At 44.2% G+C, this 17878-nt stretch overlaps 1 protein-coding gene across 15 annotated transcripts in view; it reads left to right on the top strand.

The window, feature by feature from the left end:
- dab2ipb (DAB2 interacting protein b) overlaps positions 1-13080 on the top strand; it is a 77316-nt gene extending 64236 nt beyond the window's left edge. For 14 of the 15 annotated variants that reach the window (XM_086096285.1, XM_086096283.1, XM_086096282.1 and 11 more), the window contains 12 exons: positions 272-826; positions 4669-4813; positions 6244-6388; positions 6471-6707; positions 7287-7488; positions 9059-9249; positions 9336-9762; positions 9864-10319; positions 10652-10789; positions 11481-11683; positions 11757-11844; positions 12695-13080. In XM_086096285.1, the coding sequence (XP_085952411.1) occupies positions 272-826; positions 4669-4813; positions 6244-6388; positions 6471-6707; positions 7287-7488; positions 9059-9249; positions 9336-9762; positions 9864-10319; positions 10652-10789; positions 11481-11683; positions 11757-11844; positions 12695-12862 (2955 nt within the window). In that variant the 3' untranslated portion in view covers positions 12863-13080. The remainder of the gene's footprint in view (positions 1-271; positions 827-4668; positions 4814-6243; positions 6389-6470; positions 6708-7286; positions 7489-9058; positions 9250-9335; positions 9763-9863; positions 10320-10651; positions 10790-11480; positions 11684-11756; positions 11845-12694) is intronic. The other variant, XM_086096284.1, reaches the window with a different exon arrangement.
- The last annotated feature ends 4798 nt before the right edge of the window (positions 13081-17878 follow it).

Below are 17878 nucleotides of genomic sequence, written 5' to 3'. Positions count from 1 at the left end.
CACAGAAATATCATGATATTGAAGCATCTGGCAAACTGTTGGGATGATGGTTATCCTATTGACAGTTACCCTGATGACGCGATTCCCTCAAGGTGTGCCAGTATTTCTAACAAGAAAAGGGGCCTTAAATTTTTTTTTTTTCTGTCTTCAAATGGTGTTATTATATCAGGTGACACAAATGATAAGGACAAAGGAGACCGCATGATTGTTTCCCGGTTGACGATTCAGCATCTTTTCTCAGCCACTTTTGCTGTCACCATCTCGTCTGCAGGACAACAGCCGGCGGGTGGAGAACATGCTGCGGCTGTGGCTCATCGAGGCCAAGGATCTCCCCGCCAAAAAGAAGTACTTCTGCGAGCTGTGCCTGGATGACGCGCTGTACGCGCGCACCACCTGCAAGCTCAAGACGGACAACGTCTTCTGGGGCGAGCACTTTGAGTTCAACAACCTGCCGGCGGTGCACGCCGTCACGGCGCACCTCTACAAGGACACGGACAAGAAGAAAAAGAAGGACAAGAACAACTACGTTGGGCTGGTCAGCATCCCCGTGGCGGCGGTGACCGGCCGGCAGTTTGTGGAGAAGTGGTACCCGGTCAGCACGCCTAACCCCGCTAAGGGCAAGACGTCCGGACCCATGATCCGCATTAAGGCGCGGTACCAGAGCATGAACATCCTCCCCATGGAGCTGTACAAAGAGTTTGCCGAGTACACGACCAACAACTACATGCTGCTTTGCTCTGTGCTCGAGCCCAGCATCAGCGTGAAGAACAAGGAGGAGATGGCGTGTGCGCTGGTTCATATTCTGCAGAGCACCGGCAAAGCCAAAGTAAGTCTCACCGTGAGAATGTTGGGAAACTACGCTCGGAATCATATCGGAGTAGTACAAAAAGTCAAAACCACAGAAGTTGTAAGCTTAAAGCGGTAGCCTTGAAAGTCTTGCCACGGACGTCAAGGCCTGAATGACGCGCCGTGAAAGTTGTGGCCCAGAAGTCCTTGCCCAAAAGTCATGGTCTGTAAATAGTAGCCTTTAAGTCATAGCTGAAAAACCTTTAAACTGAGGTCATAGTCCTGTAGATGTCGCCCACAAGATGTACGCCCAAAATGTATAACCATGGGGCCGTAGCCCGAAAGTCATAGTTTGAAAGTTGTAACCTTAAAAACATAGCCCTTTGGTCGTACCTAGAAAGTTGCACCTTCAAAGTGGTAGCAACAGAGTTTTCGCTCGGGAGTCGGTTAAGTCGCATTAGCTGTAAAGTTGCTGTAAAGTCGTAACTTAAACGTTGTATTCGCAAAGTTGCAACTCCAACGCCAATGCCCTAAAGTCATAGCAAAATCTTAGGTCTTATCCCAAAAGCCGTACCCCAAAGGTCATAGTTGAAAGTCCTAACCTTGAAAGTCCTAAAGTCACACCCCAACAGTTGGAGCTTTAAAGTCAAAAGCTCGAAAGTCAGAACCGGGACTGGACGGGAATATTGGAGCAGCCTTGTCAATTATGCATCACTGCGCTGGTGAAGTTTTTGTTTGTTTGTCGTCAGCTAAACTGTTGATATCTTTGGAAATCTTAAGATTGTGGTTTAACAAAAACAAAAACAGAAGAAAAAACAGATCCGCTCGTTCCCTCGCGAAAACACTGTCGTTCTCCTTTCATTTTACATTTGCCTCCACATTCGAGATCTTTTTTTTTTGTTTTTTTAGTGTCAAACAACTTTTGAATTATTTTAATTACATGATAACAAAATATTGCCGCAATTGTGGCTGTCAGAAGTGGGATCAAAGGACTAACCTTCCTGTTCAGCCACAAGAAAATACAACTCTTGGCATTTCCCAAGGTTTATTACTTTAATATAAAACTGTTGTCATAATTGGTGTCAAAACTGGGATCCAACAATTAACCAGCCCCAAAAAAGTACAAACTTAAACGTTGTATTCGCAAAGTTGTAACTCCAACGGCAATGCCCTAAAGTCATCGCAAAATCTTAGGTCTTATCCCAAAAGCCGTACCCCAAAGGTCATAGTTGAAAGTCCTAACCTTGAAAGTCCTAAAGCCACACCCCAACAGTTGGAGCTTTAAAGTCAAAAGCTCGAAAGTCAGAACCATACGGTTATGGCCCAAGAGTTGAAATTGAAGTCAGAGACCTAAAATCTTAGACTGAAAGTCGTCGCCTCCAAGTTGTAGCACAAAAATCAACAAAATCGATTTGCGCTCTTAATTTTCCTACCCAAGTCTACTTCAGACTCCGCTTGATGTTTCGACTCTTATTTTCTGCCCTGCAAATGAACCCTCCGCGGACATCGTCTCGCAAACCAGGATATCCAAGCGTGTTATGCTTCACCAGGGTACCGCGGAGAGACTTTTAACGCACATCGAGGTTAAATATTCTTGCACAAACTGCTGCTCTCGCGGCGAACTTTTCACCCCCGCAACTGTTATACTGCAGACGAGAGACCAGACAGGAAGGTGATTTTTCAGCCTATATTGCATTTTTAGCACAGACTAAATCCCATATGCGTACCACCTCGCACCCCCTCTTGCGACATTCCGGCGCAAGACGCCGTAGACGTCGGCGATCATTTGCATAATTGACCACACCCTCCCGGTCGCTTTCAAGCCCTTGGATTTCGTTTTGGTAAAATGAGGACAGGAAAATGAAGATGTCGCGTCGTTCTTGTTATTGGAGACCAAAAATAACTCGTCTGCGTTTAGTCGCCCGTCATCGTCGCCTTTTTGTCTTTTGATGCCTCATCAGTCTGATACCGGAGAGGATCTTTTTGAAACTTTCGTCGACTTGATCGCGGTGAATGATTAGCGCTTAAGAAGCCATGTCGGTCTCCGGCTGATTGATGAGGGAGAAGTCGGCATAGCATCCCCCCCCCCCCCGAGATGTTCGCGTCCTTAATTACTTTGCATTAAGTCCCTCCTTCCGTGCGGAGCTATTTGGAGTTCCTCCGCACGTCCCGCGGGTGTCACGGCTGCGGCGGGGGCGTTTGGAGGTTGTAGTGGAGATTGTTGGCACGACAACAGGGCTAAACTAATGTTAGCATGTGTGTTTATTTTTGTCATATCACATTTGTTTTCTGCTGTGTCCTCAACAAGTCGTTAAAAAGGGAAAAAAAAAAAAAAGGATCTCACGCGGCTTCGTCTGTCCTTCCTTCCTTTTCTCGGTCTCTCCTTTGGTCTCTTGAGGCCTCCCTGATTTTATGTTTTTTGGATTTGTTGGGGTCTGGATGTTTCTTGGGCTGGGGAGGAGTTCTGGTGGGGGGTGTCTGGTCGGTGCTGGATTTCACCTTCCTTGGTTTTCTTTGGTCCCCTCGGGTCTCCTGGTGTTCGGTTTAGGTGAACGGTATGAGATTTTTTCTAATAGGTTTTCTGGTGAGCTAACAAATACACGCACGCACGCACGCACGCACATACACATACTCACCCACACACACACAAAAAAAAAAATTATATATATATATATATATATATATATATATATATATATAAAAAATAAAAAAAATAAAAGAGCAATGATGATGACATTTCCGAATGAACAATACTGAGCTCTTAGAAAAAAAAAGAAGAAAAAAAACACATCAGGAATAGCGTATTGGGTTATTTCTACCAACTTTTCCAAAGTAACGTCGAGTCACACACCGTCAGCATTGCGACAATTATCCTGTCCCTTCGATGGCGTCACCGGCAGCCATTTTAAGAATATATTCTAATAATGAATCTGCATGTCACCAGAGTTCTTTTGGCGAGTAAGACCGTCCATAGAGAGCATCTCGGGACCGCATTCATTAGATGCCATCAGCCGTGTCTTCGTACCACCCTCGTTTTCTTTTTCTTTTTTTTGAGACAAGCTTGATGCCTGATGAGATGTGGCAGCGATACAAAGCGCGTTCCACTTCTGCTTATTAGCGAGCGGATGGATGGATGCATGGATGGAGGACAAAAGGGAAAGTAGGATGCGTCACCGTCTTTTTAAGGGGAAAAGACTTGCAGTTCCTTTCGTAACCGTAACGCGTACAGTCGAATTGAAATCTCAAACCTCAACCACCGCAACTTTAGTTTGTTGTTGTCCTCGCCTTCTTAAATCCATTTTCATTCCAGGGAGACTGTCTTTGAAATTCCTTCGTGCGGTTCATTGAAGTGTTTCCAATACGTTGCCCGCATGCTCCAAATCCAGGTCCGGAAAGTAAAAACCCTGCCACAGTTTGGCTTTAGCCGCAGGCGCGTCCACTCCCAAACTCGTTTACCTGCCAGTTGAGTAGAAGCGCATGTGGCTAAAGCCAAACTCTGGCAGAGTTTTTACCTTCTGGATCTGGATTTGACAAGGGGGGTCCTGTGAGTTCAGAGAGTTCAGGGTCCAGGCAGACAGTAAACAAGATCCAAAATGAAGGCTGGCTTGAAAGCAGGCCGAGAATGAAAATGCAGACAGGGCAGAATTAGTTGACAATAATTCAAAGTAGAATCAGCTCAATGTGTGGCGCGGAGGCTAATTGGTCGGATAGCACGGAGCGGCTGGCTGGCTCCAAAATGCCCGTGTCCATACCCGCAATGAATCACATGCACAGACAATAGGGCGGGGCTCAGGATCTCGTGACACAGCAGATCGGGCACCATAAAAATGCAATTTGTATGTTATTTTTGTGGTCTGACCCAGCACCCTTTTTGCCCTTCAGGACTTCCTGACAGACCTGATGATGTCGGAAGTGGACCGCTGCGGGGAAAACGAGCACCTGATCTTCCGCGAGAACACATTGGCGACCAAAGCCATCGAGGAGTACCTCAAACTGGTGGGCCAGAAGTACCTACAAGATGCCCTTGGTGAGTGGCCAGCGGTTTCCTGGCACTTCGATTAATAGTCGGCGCGGGTTTACGCCAATCTTGGAGCGTCTCCACATGCGAGGCTTGTTTGTTGAAAGAGGACCGTCTCAGCGGGATGACTGGACGGGAATATTGGAGCAGCCTTGTCAATTATGCATCACCGCGCCGGTGAAGTTTTTGTTTGTTTGACGTCAGCTAAACTGTTGATATATTTGGAAATCTTAAGATTGTGGTTTAACAAAAACAGAAGAAAAAACAGATCCGCTCGTTCCCTCGCGAAAACACTGTCGTTCTCCTTTCATTTTACATTTGCCTCCACATTGGAGATCTTTTTTTTTTCTTTTTTCTTTTGTTTTTTTAGTGTCAAACAACTTTTGAATTATTTTAATTACATGATAACAAAATATTGCCGCAATTGTGGCTGTCAGAAGTGGGATCAAAGGACTAACCTTCCTGTTCAACCACAAGAAAATACAACTCTTGGCATTTCCCAAGGTTTATTACTTTAATATAAACTGTTGTCGTAATTGGTGTCAAAACTGGGATCCAACAATTAACCAGCCCCAAAAAAGTACAAAAAGACCATTTTCTTTTAGTTGTATAGAATTATATAGATAATAACCCTGGTAACAACTGGTGATCCAAATATTAACCAAACCCAGAAAATGACAAAACACAACTCTTGTTATTTCCCACTGTTTATTACAGTACTATAGAAATTGGTGTCACAAGTGGGATTCGGGGACTAACCCTAGAAAATGACAAAAGCACAGCTGTTGATCTTCCCCAATGTTTATTACTGTAATACAGACCGTATTGCCACAACAGGTGTCAGAAGTGGGGTCCATTGGTCAGCCCAACACAATGACAAAACTGCTGTTCACTATTAATTACAGTAGTATATAAAATATTGCCACAACTGTTGGTGTTAGAAGTGGGGTCCAAAAATTGACCAACCCCAGAAAATCACAAAAAGACAACTATTGGTGTTTCAGTGTTTATTAACTGTAATGCAAACAGTATTGCTACAAAAATACAATCAGAAGTGGGATACAGGGATTGATGAGCGTTAGAAAACAAAAACACACTTTTTGAAAAAAAAGAAAACAAAAACACACTTTTTAGTGTGCTGTAGAGTTTATAACCGTAGTATAGAAAACATTGCCACATGAACTGGTGTCAGAAGTGGGGTCCAATGATTTACTTGCCCCACATAATGAGCTAACCATAATTTGTTGCTGTTGTCCAGTGTTTATTACAGTAATGTAGAAAATATTGCAACAACAAATGGTGTCAGAAGTGGGCTCCACTGATTGACCAGCCTCACAAAACAGCACCTCTCTGTGTTTTCCCAGTGTTAATTATGGCAATAATTTCAGAAGTCTTGCCACAGCAAGCTACTTTAAGGTGCAATCTCACTTGTTGTCTAGGCGAGTTCATCAAAGCTCTGTACGAGTCTGACGAAAACTGCGAGGTGGACCCGTCTAGGTGCTCCTCAGGGGACCTCCCGGAGCACCAGAGCAACCTGAAAATGTGCTGCGAGCTGGCCTTCTGCAAGATCATCAACTCGTACTGGTGAGCAGCGGGACGCGGCTCGAAACTGTCCTGCATTTGTGCTCCCCAAAAGTTAACGTGTTTTTTTTTCCTTTCCAACCAGCGTTTTCCCGCGAGAGCTGAAGGAGGTGTTCGCCTCGTGGCGGCAGGAGTGCAGCAACCGCGGCCGGCCGGACATCAGCGAGCGGCTAATCAGCGCCTCGCTCTTCCTGCGCTTCCTCTGCCCGGCCATCATGTCGCCGTCGCTTTTCAACCTGATGCAGGAGTACCCCGACGACCGCACGGCGCGCACACTCACGCTCATCGCCAAGGTCACGCAGAACCTGGCTAATTTCGCCAAGTGAGTCTTTGAGGTTTGAGACTTGGAGCTTTGGAAGCAAGAATATTATATTAATATTCCGTTAGCTCAATGCTAACACACGATGCAAAACACCACTGAAAGGCTACCTAATAGCATTGATAATGGTGTTTTAAGCCTTTAGGCAATTTTTTTTTCCCAAAAAAAATCTTCAAAACACACTGATAAACATTAAATATACTTTTTCCAAAATGGTGAGGAAGTGGGGGCAAAAAAAAAGCAAACATTTATGTTTTCTTTATTGTCTGCAAAAAAAAAAGTAATAATACTGCAGTTTATACAGTAGTTGTGAAAGTCTTCTTGGTTTGTGTCTTTATGACTGTATTATACCGCCCCCGGTGGCCAAGTACTAGACTCCAGGAGTCACAATACATTTTTCATGAATTATTTACGTTTTATTTATGTTACTACTATATGTTCAAACTAAATATTATTGAGTGCTATTTCCTGTATTAAATAACACATTAAACTATACATTTTATTTTTTATTTTTTGGTTCCATTCATTTCAATGAGCAAATGAAATGCAACTTTAGAATTTGGATTGTGTTGCACTCATCAGGTTTGGGAACAAGGAGGAGTACATGTCCTTCATGAACCAGTTCCTGGAGCACGAGTGGACCAACATGCAGCGCTTCCTGCTGGAGATCTCCAACCCGGAGACCATTTCCAACACGGCGGGCTTCGAGGGCTACATCGACCTGGGCCGCGAGCTCTCCACGCTGCACTCCCTCCTGTCCGAGGTGGTCTCCCAGATGGACCAGGTACGAAACGCCGATCACGGGAATGTGGGGAATACCGGCTGGTCGGGTTGATGTTGACACGGATTAGTGCGCAAATATTGAGGCTAAGCTTCAGTAAACACGACTAAACCCTTCTGTGATGTTTCTTCTTGTTCTGCGCTCCAGAATGTGCGCGGGTCAATGTGACCCGCTGCATGTCAAGCTCTGAATTGTATATTTAATATAATAAAGCAATGTTATGGGTCAATTTGACCCGGTGGTTTATGAAAATTAAAAGTGTCAGAAACAAAAAGGCCCCCAATAAACATTGCTTACTTAATTACTAAGCTTGCCACTCAAGAAGTTTCTGAAATATAACTTTTAACATTTAAAATAAATTTTTATCTTTCAATTGGGTCAATTTGACCCATGGATCAACAGGTGGGATAATATAACCATAACATGTATTCTTAAACAATATACAGTATATATACGTTTACATAATATCAAAACATGTTTTACCCTCATTTTGATTAAAAACAAAACATTTGCATAAAAAAAAACTGACTTTTAAACTAAAACCGTTCATATTGACCTGTCGCTAAACCAGAGGGTTAGCAAGTAATCAGTTGTACAAACCACTCGTTCATGTTCCTGAAGATACTCATTTAATATTGTCACATTAAGACTATACTGGAAAATAAATAAATATTTGGTCAACTTAAAATTTTATAGTTAAGATGATGTTTTGATGAAGTGTAATTATTATTGAATTTTTTTTATACATTTTTTATCATCCGATACTTTTATGAGTGTATTAGCACAGTCTGTGACATCCCCATCAGCTGTTACGTGATTCTAGTTAGACTGGTTAGGCTTATTATTCTCTTTTTTTTTTCATTTTGGATTTCTACATTTTTGTTTAAAAAAAAAATGCAAAAATCTGTATTTCTGAGCTAACGGTGGAAAAATTACCGCAGCTGCTAAGAAAGTGGCTCCTTCCAATCGTGCTCGGAATACATTAGGATGCTTATCGGGGCGTCGATCAATAATTTATGATGGTGTTACATAAACAGCATGGAAGCACGGGAACACTGCGAAAGGCCCACGGAGGTCACAATCATGTTTTTTTGGGGACGACATTCGCTTCGGTAGCAGATCGGGAAGCTGCTAATCATTAGATCAAATGTTCCATCTGTTGGGGAAGAACAACTTCAATAATTCAGGCATCAAGCGTGGCTTCTGTAATTCAGTGCTCACCAGAACCTTTGGATTATTGATCATTTGTGTGCCGGCTGCTAATCCATTTCTGGTTGTGTTTACATGATCCTCGTCAGCCTGAGACAATGTCAATAAACGGGAGCTCACCTGTTTTATGGGTTTGGGTTTTGCAACGCGAGCCCAAAGACGCTTTGACAACAATTTTAGTCGACAGTAGAGGGCAGTATAAGGTCTGAATGGTAGAACCCTGATGTGGATGAAAATAAAGAAATAAACAACCAAGCCTCATTGACAGTGAGTTGCTTGGAGGCCCCCCAAGGGATGGCGGGGCCCGAAGCAGGCGCGTAGTTGGCTCTGAACGTTGAACAAATTCTGTTTCCTTACTTTTAAGAGCTCCACCTCAAAGCTGGGACCTCTGCCAAGGATCCTGCGGGAGGTGAGCGCGGCGCTAAGCAACCCGTCCGGCATCCCCGCCACACCTGCGGGGTCGCCGGAGCAGGCGGGCTCGTCGCCCGCCGAGGCCGCCGGCTGCAGCATCTCCACGGGGCTGCAAAAGATGGTCATCGACAACGAGCTCACGGGGTAAAAAAAAGTTGCTCCCAGTGAGATTGGGTCAGTTCTGAGCTCGATTTTAATATTATCACGGGTCTCCCCCCCCCCCCAAACAGATTGGTTGACTTCACACGGCTACCCTCCCCCACTCCTGAAAACAAGGACTTATTTTTCGTGACAAGGAGCTCAGGGATCCAGCCTTCCCCGGCACGCAGCTCGAGTTATTCCGAGACTAACGAGCTCGACTTGGGCATGGCCAACGGCAGCAAGAGTCTCTCCATGGTGGACCTGCAGGACCCACGCAGTCTCGAAGGCGGCGGCGGCGGCGGCGGCGGCGGCCCCAGTCCCGGCCCCTCAGACGCCTTAGCTGAAGTTCCGGTCTCAGTGGGAGGCTGGTCCGCCAGGGTGCCGCAGTGCAACATCCCCGGCGGTCCCAGCATGAGGCGGCCCGGCCAGACCCCGACCACCCCGAGCGCGGAAAGCGCTCCGGGGCGACCCGCTCAGCTGCTCGCCCCGCTGTCCTTCCAGAATCCCGTTTACCAGGTAACGAGAGACGACCACTCTACCACTGAGCCACGCCGCCCCCATGCACGCTTTTCACGTCTCAATGATTGCCATTTTCTCTCCACGTTGGCGCTCACCAGATGGCCACCTGCCTTCCGGTGTCCCCTCGGGGTTTGACCGACTCGGGCTCGGAGTGCCACAGCTCAGTCAGCTCCCACAGCAACAACGAGGACGGGAAGCACCCTTTCCTGAACCACGGCGGCGGGAGCAGCGGCGACGAGTACACCAGGCGCTCGGGCGAGTTCACCCGCCGGCAGCTGTCCCTCACGGAGGCGCAGCACCAGCCCACCGTCCCCCGGCAGAACAGCGCCGGCCCCCAGCGGCGGATAGACCAGCCGCCCCCACCCCAGAGCGTGACACGGGGCCGCACGCCGCCAAATCTGCTCAACAGCGCCGCCTACGCCCGGCCCGGCTCGGGCGGCGGCATGATGACCTCGTCACCGGACTGGCCCATGGGTGGCGCCCGTTTGCGGCAACAGTCGTCCTCGTCCAAGGGGGACAGTCCTGAGACCAAACAGAGAGGGCAGCACAAACAGGTACGGGGGCTTGGCACCAGGTTCGCGCTTAGCGATGACATGACGAAGGTGGTAGACACAAACAGGGGCTCACAGCATTCCCGTTTCTTTGATGGACGGAACGTGCAGGTCGTCCATTCCACCCGCTTTTTGTCTTTCTGACGTGCATTACAAGCTTCTTTATGTTGTAGCTGTGCTTTTGTTTTTGTTTGCAAACCACGCCCCCGCCCCCGCCCCCCGACATCTACCCAAATCCTGCCTCCCCCTCGCCCAACCCCCACGTGCACTCCGCTCATGTGCGTGTGTGTGTGTGTGTGCGTGTGTTTGTGTGTGTGTGTGTTGGTTCCCACTAGGCCCCCTCCCCCGCGAACCCCAGTGCGCTGGACCGCACGGCAGCGTGGCTTTTGAATATGAATGTGCAGTATTTAGACCATGATGCCATGGAGCACGACTCATTGAGGCACAGAGAGGATCTGACGCAGGTGCAGAAGGTAACCTGCCTTAACCTCCTTTTCACCTTTTACCCTCAATACCCCACCACACTAATATATATATATATATATATATCCTGGCACGAGTGTGTGTGTGTGTGTGTGTGTGTGTATGAACGTGTGTCTTTTTGTGTGTACATTTACAAAGCAGCTTATGTGTGCGTCTGCATTTTTGTCAGCAATAGCAATTTAAAAAAAAATAATAATAAAAAATACCGCAACCATCCTTGCGCCATCAACTGCCTCCATCCTGGAAGGAAGATGTGTACTGCACCTGCAGGTGGCACTAGTGTTGAGGAGGCGTGTGGATGTGTAATACTTAACAGAGTGGTTCTCAAACATATGGGTCCCATGACCCAAGGGGTCTCCGAGCTCTATTTTGGGGGTCCACAAAATGATGTCCCTAATTATGTTGCGCTACTTTTTAAAAATGTGCATAACTTCATATGCGAGCTGGGACAGCAATGAAGCAAAGATAAGTTATGATACCGATCCCTCAAAATGGAGGAAAACGGGGACGCCGATCAATCAATCGATTGGTGCACCCCTAATATTTAATTGTGAAGATTATAAATCTCTCCTGTAAAAAGGCTCCGCGGACCTAAAAAGTTTGAGAACCCTGAACAAATGTCATCAAACGCAGACGAGACCGTGACGTGCTTTTTAACGCCGACTCTTTCCAATTGTCCAGTACCAGCAGGAGATCGCGCTGCTGCAGGAGAAACTGCGGGCCTCGGTGCAGAAGCTGGAGGAGTACGAGGCCCGTCTCAAGGGCCAGGACGAGCAGGCCCAGAAGGTCCTGATGGAGTACCAGGCCCGGCTGGAGGAGTCGGAGGAGCGCCTGCGCCGGCAGCAGGACGACAAGGACCTCCAGATGAAGGGCATCATCAGCAGGTATGGAGAACCGGGGAACCGGCCGAGCGGCATTTTGTCCGGCCGCCGTTTTGACGCCGTGTCTTTTGTCCAGGTTGATGTCGGTGGAGGAGGAGCTAAAGAAAGACCACTCGGACATGCAAGCGGTGGTGGACTCTAAACAGAAAATCATTGACGCACAGGTATGGAAACGTTTGCCAGCATAGTAACTGTTGCTATGGTAAAGTTCATGTGGATCGAAGTCCTGCGGTATTTTATACTTTATACTGATAGCCGTATGTTGGGGATTCCCGTCGACGTGAATCTGTTATATTGAATGTGTCATTGGGAATGAATGGGCAATTTTTGGTTAAAAATTTTACATTTGGGAAAAACGGTGTATTTTTGGAATGAGAAAAATAATAACCTGTGAGATGTGAATTTTTGGAATATGTAGAAATTGGAATGATGCAAATCGGATGAATGATGTGGGAGTAGATGCATGTCAAAATAATGGCTAAAAGAAAATACCACGTGGATGTTTTCAGCATTCACACAATGAAACTAGCCTGAGCGCAATTTCTGTAGAAATTGCGTGGGAATGCTGAAAGCTGAATGCTTATTAAGGAAATTGATAAATGACTGTATTTTCACGACTATAAGGCGCACTTTAAAGTCTTAAATTTTCTCAAAAATCAACGGTGCGCCTAATAGTGAAGTGCGCCTTGTGTGTGGACCAAGGTCCAAAATCTGACTGACTGTGTGGGATGACTTCCCTATGATAAGTAAGAATAAAGAATTCCAATAGCATATGCATTCCCACAATTAGTTTTGCTATATTTTGAGATCATTCGACTTTGTCGTTGACTACCTTTTCCAAAATGCAATTTTTGAACACTTCACTATTTAGCTCATGAAAATGAACCGTTCACTTGACGAAAGACTTTGACCATCCGAACCACTATTGCTTCGTATCTCGGAATTAGCCATTTTGCTATGCTACAAATTTGTCCGTAAAACCCCCCCCCCCCCTTTTTTTTTTTTTCTTCGCAGGAGAAGCGCATCGCGTCCCTGGATGCCGCCAATGCTCGCCTGATGAGCGCCCTGACGCAGCTGAAGGAGCGCTACAGCACGCAGTCGCGCAACGGCATCTCGCCGACCAATCCCACCAAGCTGCAGATCACCGAGAACGGAGAGTTTCGCAACAGCAGCAACTGTTAGACGCAAAAAAAAAAAGCGGGACCTTACGACGGAAAACGTTTTCATCTCGAGGGCGGGCGGGACGGCGGGCGGGACGATTCCCCACCGATGGGGACCGGGACAAGCCAAACCCCCTCGCGGGTCGGACCGGAAGACGCGGACTTGAAAGGTAGATGTTCGCCGGATGGGACTCGGGCCCACGAGGGCACGGTCGGAGCGTGTACATATGAATGCGTATGTATAAAAAGACAATTTGACGTCCCGGGACGAACCACTCCGTCTTCCTCGACGACAACTTATTACTACAAGCCAGTCGAGGATGCTTCACTTGCGCTTTAGCTTCAAGTCGACGTTTGTAAAGAACCAAATAGGAGCTCAAAATCCTGACGGTTTTTACGTCCGGAATGACGTCTACGTTCAGCCGTTGGGCGGGGGTCCGCCTTCGCCCCCCCCCCCTGCAGCCCCACTCGGACCCCCCCCCTGGTAGTGCACTTTGTGAAAGCTATTGGTACATGCAACGCCTTAAGCTAAGGACGGCCACTTGATTCCAGAGCTCCCGATTTCTGCAAAAAGTTTAAGAAGAAAAAACAAAAAGGCACAAATTATATTCACGTACTGTGGATTTGTAAAGGATAGAGCTTGTACAAACGTATATGTGATATGTAAGTAAATGAGATTTATGTGATACTATATTGATGCAATTTAATATAGATGTATGCATTTCCTTTTTTGGGGCTTCTAGAGTATGTATACACACGTACACGCGCGCGGCTATATTTGATAATGTCAAAGGTCAAATGCAGACTTGTATTTAGGAGTTTTATTTTTATGCTTCTAAAAAGAGGACTGACGAAGAGAGCGCGTCGTTTTTCTTACACCGGCTGGATGTCGTGGCGATGGACATGCTATACACTGGACCGGCCAGACCATCGAGGACCGGGAACGGAACCCGTCGTCTGCGGGTTCCTTTAGGTCCAAAAATGGGATTGGTTAAAGCGAGTCGTCTTATTTCCGGGTTGTTGGATTCCTCCCCGAACCTACCGAGAAACTAAAAAACCGACCACTGGACCTCCAAATCCCAAAGTTGAACTCCTGCAAGTCAACCCAAGTAGAAATGGCAAAATGTGGCTTGGTTAAAGCAGAACCTTCTTTCCAGGTTCGAGCCTAAACTCGCGCCACCGAATCCCAATTCGAATCTTGAGGATCTCATTCCTCCAAAAACAAAACCACTTTTACTCTTCAGCGTAACTCAAACCCGAACTCATTTCTGTTGCCCTAAAACAAACACTTTAGACCTTAAGACCTTATGAGTACTCCAAAATCGAACCCACTATTTGTGTTGCTTCTCTAAAAACCAAAATTCAATCCCGACCGGAAGACTGATTCTGGCAACAACAACAAAACAAACTCAACCTTGAGACTCATTTTGTAAAACCGCAACATACCGTACCTGTCCTACCCTTTAACCCTCAACTAAAATCAAACCCAAAGTCCTTCCCCCAAAGCAAACCCTTAACCCGACTCTAACCCTTTCCCCCTCATCCCTAACACCAACACCTTACCTCTATCTGGAGTCCGGTTAGCTAAACCCGACTTACCCAAACCTGAAGTCCTTCCCTAAAACGAAACCTTTAACCTTAATCATCACTCTTCCTACTTTTAAAGTAATCCGTGAGAAACTACGGCAACTCGAACCCCAGGTTTTCCTGAATGTGTTTGCGCCGCTCGTCTTTAATCCCGCCCATTTAGCGGCGGCGGCGGCTACGCTATTTTCTATCAATTGGGAGGGCCAATGGCATTTTCGTGAAATTGGATAACGGTTTGGGGAGTCACCGGTTATTGACCACAGCGGGAAAGTGTCCCAAAAAACAAATGTAAAAAAAAAAATGCCAACACTGTTTTTTAACCTAAAATTAGTTTGGGGGGGGGGGGGGGGGGGGGTTCTTGTTAAATGTTACCTCGCGCTCAAACTGCTGTATCGTCATCCTGGGTGTTGTAAATACAAATTAGCGCCGCTAGCCGTGTGCTGCTAGCGCTAGCCAAAACGAGAGGAGTTTTTGTGGTGGGTTGGGGGTGTTGAGTTTGGGGGGGGGGGGGGGGGGTCACGCATTCTTCAGATTGAGATTGGCGAGCACAATCGTGGCTTTCTCATGGCTCAAACGACGTCTATGCACTTTTACGTTAAGTGGCTGGTGTGAGCTTGTTTTGATGTGTCAACTAAAGAAAAGGGAGCGCTTGGAATGCGGTCGTTATTTGTAAAGCGTCAAAATATGACAATATCAAGCCAAGAGACTATGCAGCTTTTTTTCTTTTACAAATTGGTTTAGTGTTAATATTTCGCCACAACTTGACATTGACAAAGACCACCTAAATTCACGTTTGATCCACTAGCTACTGGCTACTTATTTTGTTTTACTACTTGCCTAATATATTGTTTTATTAAATCAAAACCCCTTTTTATTAAATTTGTGGCTTTTATTTTTGTTTTTTGTTTTTGAGTTGTAGGCCAACCACTGTTTTTGTTGTTGTTGCTGTTGTTTTTACCTCCGTGTTCAAATTTACCTCCATCGATTTTGGGAAGCAGGGACTTTTGTTTAATTTTAGGATTATTATTATTTAGGATTTGGTCATTTGTGATCATGAACTTTTACAACTTGTATCTAATTTGTTACTATTAAATGTAGAGAAGTATTTTATTTACATCCAGATTGTTTTTGTTTCGTTTTTTACATCCTACGATTTTGGTGTGCCCTGTTCACTCGTACCAACAGCAAACTTTTGCTCGCTGGACAAAAAAGTTGCACAGTCTCTTGTTAAAAAATAATAATAATAATCTGAAAGCATTGCGTGGCAGTCTGAGATGCTGCTCACAAAGATGAAATTTGATGTTTAATTGAAATGAGCTGGTTTAGCTCTGCTATGCTAGGCTACGCTAAGCTAACACCGCCACGTTTACAGTCAGGAGGAGCTCCAAGATGAGTCAGCTATAAATACAGCAAAATATGTTGTATGTTTTCTATGAACCTGTAGAAAATACTTTTTGTAAGTATGTTGAAAGTATTTGTTGAATTATGATTTGTTTATTACTTTAGTTTTTGGTTTTTGGTTGTTTTCCCTTTTGGCAGCAAAACATGACAAAACAATAATGTACAGAGAAACTCGTGTTGTTCAAATGTGGCCGTGCAATGTATGTACATTTGCAACAAGACCTATTATTAAAGTTTTATTTAGCTATTTTAAGATTCCCGTGTGCCCCCATTGCCTAAAAAAAACAAACAAACAAAATGCAACACGGTATATTTTTTGACACGTTTTTTTTTTTCTTGAAAGGAACACTTCACACTTCATTAGTTTTTCTAAAAAATATGTATTTTAGATTATTATTTTTTAATAAAAACATTAGAAATCCCTCAAACAAAAAAGAAGTTAATATATATATATATATTTTTTTTTTATTATTATTATTATTAATTTATTTTCCAGCCAAAAATATTTCTTCTAAAATAATTTCACGGTTGGATTCCCCCCCCCCCAAAAAATTGATATTTTCATAAACATGTAACTCCCCCTCTCTCTCTCACACACACACACACACACACACACACACACACACACACACACACACACACACACACACACAACACACCATCCACAAAATTGAATGGCACCCCTCTATAAATAACAGAAATAAGAATACCGGTAAAATAAACATAATTTTAATAATACAATAAATACATCAAAAATACAAAATTAAAATTACAAATGAAAATCAGATACTGCTTTAGATTTTTTTTTTAATATAAATCTGTTGAACCACAATTACAAATCAATGATTTTCACTTGTTATTTTGTTGTTATTAATTTGTTTTGGCTGCTTTCAGAGGAGTACCAACAATTTTGTGCACGTTGGCATCCACAAAAGCATGCAAAATTGATCTTTTTGTCTGGAAAAAAAATCTCTTCAATTAATGTCATCATTAAAAAATCCTACAAAAATTTGACATTCCTTAGGATATTGGCCTTCTGAAAAAAATGAATGATATGTACACTAATAATGCACAGAGAAAGTTGTATCGCGATAAGCCTCATGTTAAGCCTCCATATGATGACCTAGATGCTGCCGGGTTGTTATTCCCTCAAGCCACGAGCAGAAAGTCCATACGCGGCCTGTGAAATATTTCCATACAAGGCAAAAAACGAGGCTAGATTGAGACGCGACAAAATCTTTATCCAAATCTTTATTGCGTCAAACGTCATTTTCTGAAACAGCCCTAGTAGCATCGACTTCACTTCCCACATAAAACAAATCCGACAGCTGCCCGCTTTCAATCATGGCATTCAAATAAAAATGCAGAGAGAAAAGTCTGTTCAATCTTCTTGATCATCTTCTTTTTAGATGCATGCATACATTTGTGTGCAAATGAGTCTTAGTGCAAAATCAAGAAGTGACTGTAAGAGTGAGCGCAGGAGGGGGCGGGCAAACGTTTGCGCGCAAGGGCCACATTTGGGCTTCAAAAAATGACGCCATTGATTTTGTTTTGGAAAATTTCATTGAAAGAATCCAATAAAATCATCGAACAAGTGATGCATTGTTTTTTATTTAACTATAAATAATTTGGCCAATTATATGTAAACATTCATTTTAATAATTTATTTGTTCCCGTTTTCTAATGCTTCATGTAATTTGAATAGAATATATAAAACCTCATTTCGTCCAGAATATATTTCCAATAAATCAATGAACCAATTATTAAATGGCATTTATAAAGTGACTAAAAAAATGAATACATGTTAAAAAAATACAAGTTAATTTGAATAAATTGCATTTTTTTTTCAATGTTATTAGTTTATGTAATTAAAAATAATTATTTAATCAAACAGATATATTTAAAAAATTATAAAATGGTTTTACTTTTTTGACCAATTATTTAAATGCCCAAGTTAAAAAAAAAATTATAAGCACAGATATAGGATGTTCAACGCACTATATCTATTCTGTATTACTGCATGTAATTATATTGAATTAAACAAAAGATG

Source organism: Leptonotus elevatus, chromosome 15 (genome assembly GCF_054856555.1).
Source record: "Leptonotus elevatus isolate MCC_2025b chromosome 15, RoL_Lele_1.0, whole genome shotgun sequence".
In the NCBI taxonomy this organism is placed as follows: Eukaryota; Metazoa; Chordata; class Actinopteri; order Syngnathiformes; family Syngnathidae; genus Leptonotus; species Leptonotus elevatus.
Note: the sequence above shows the minus strand (reverse complement) of the source record. Positions and strands in the feature narration are given on the sequence as shown.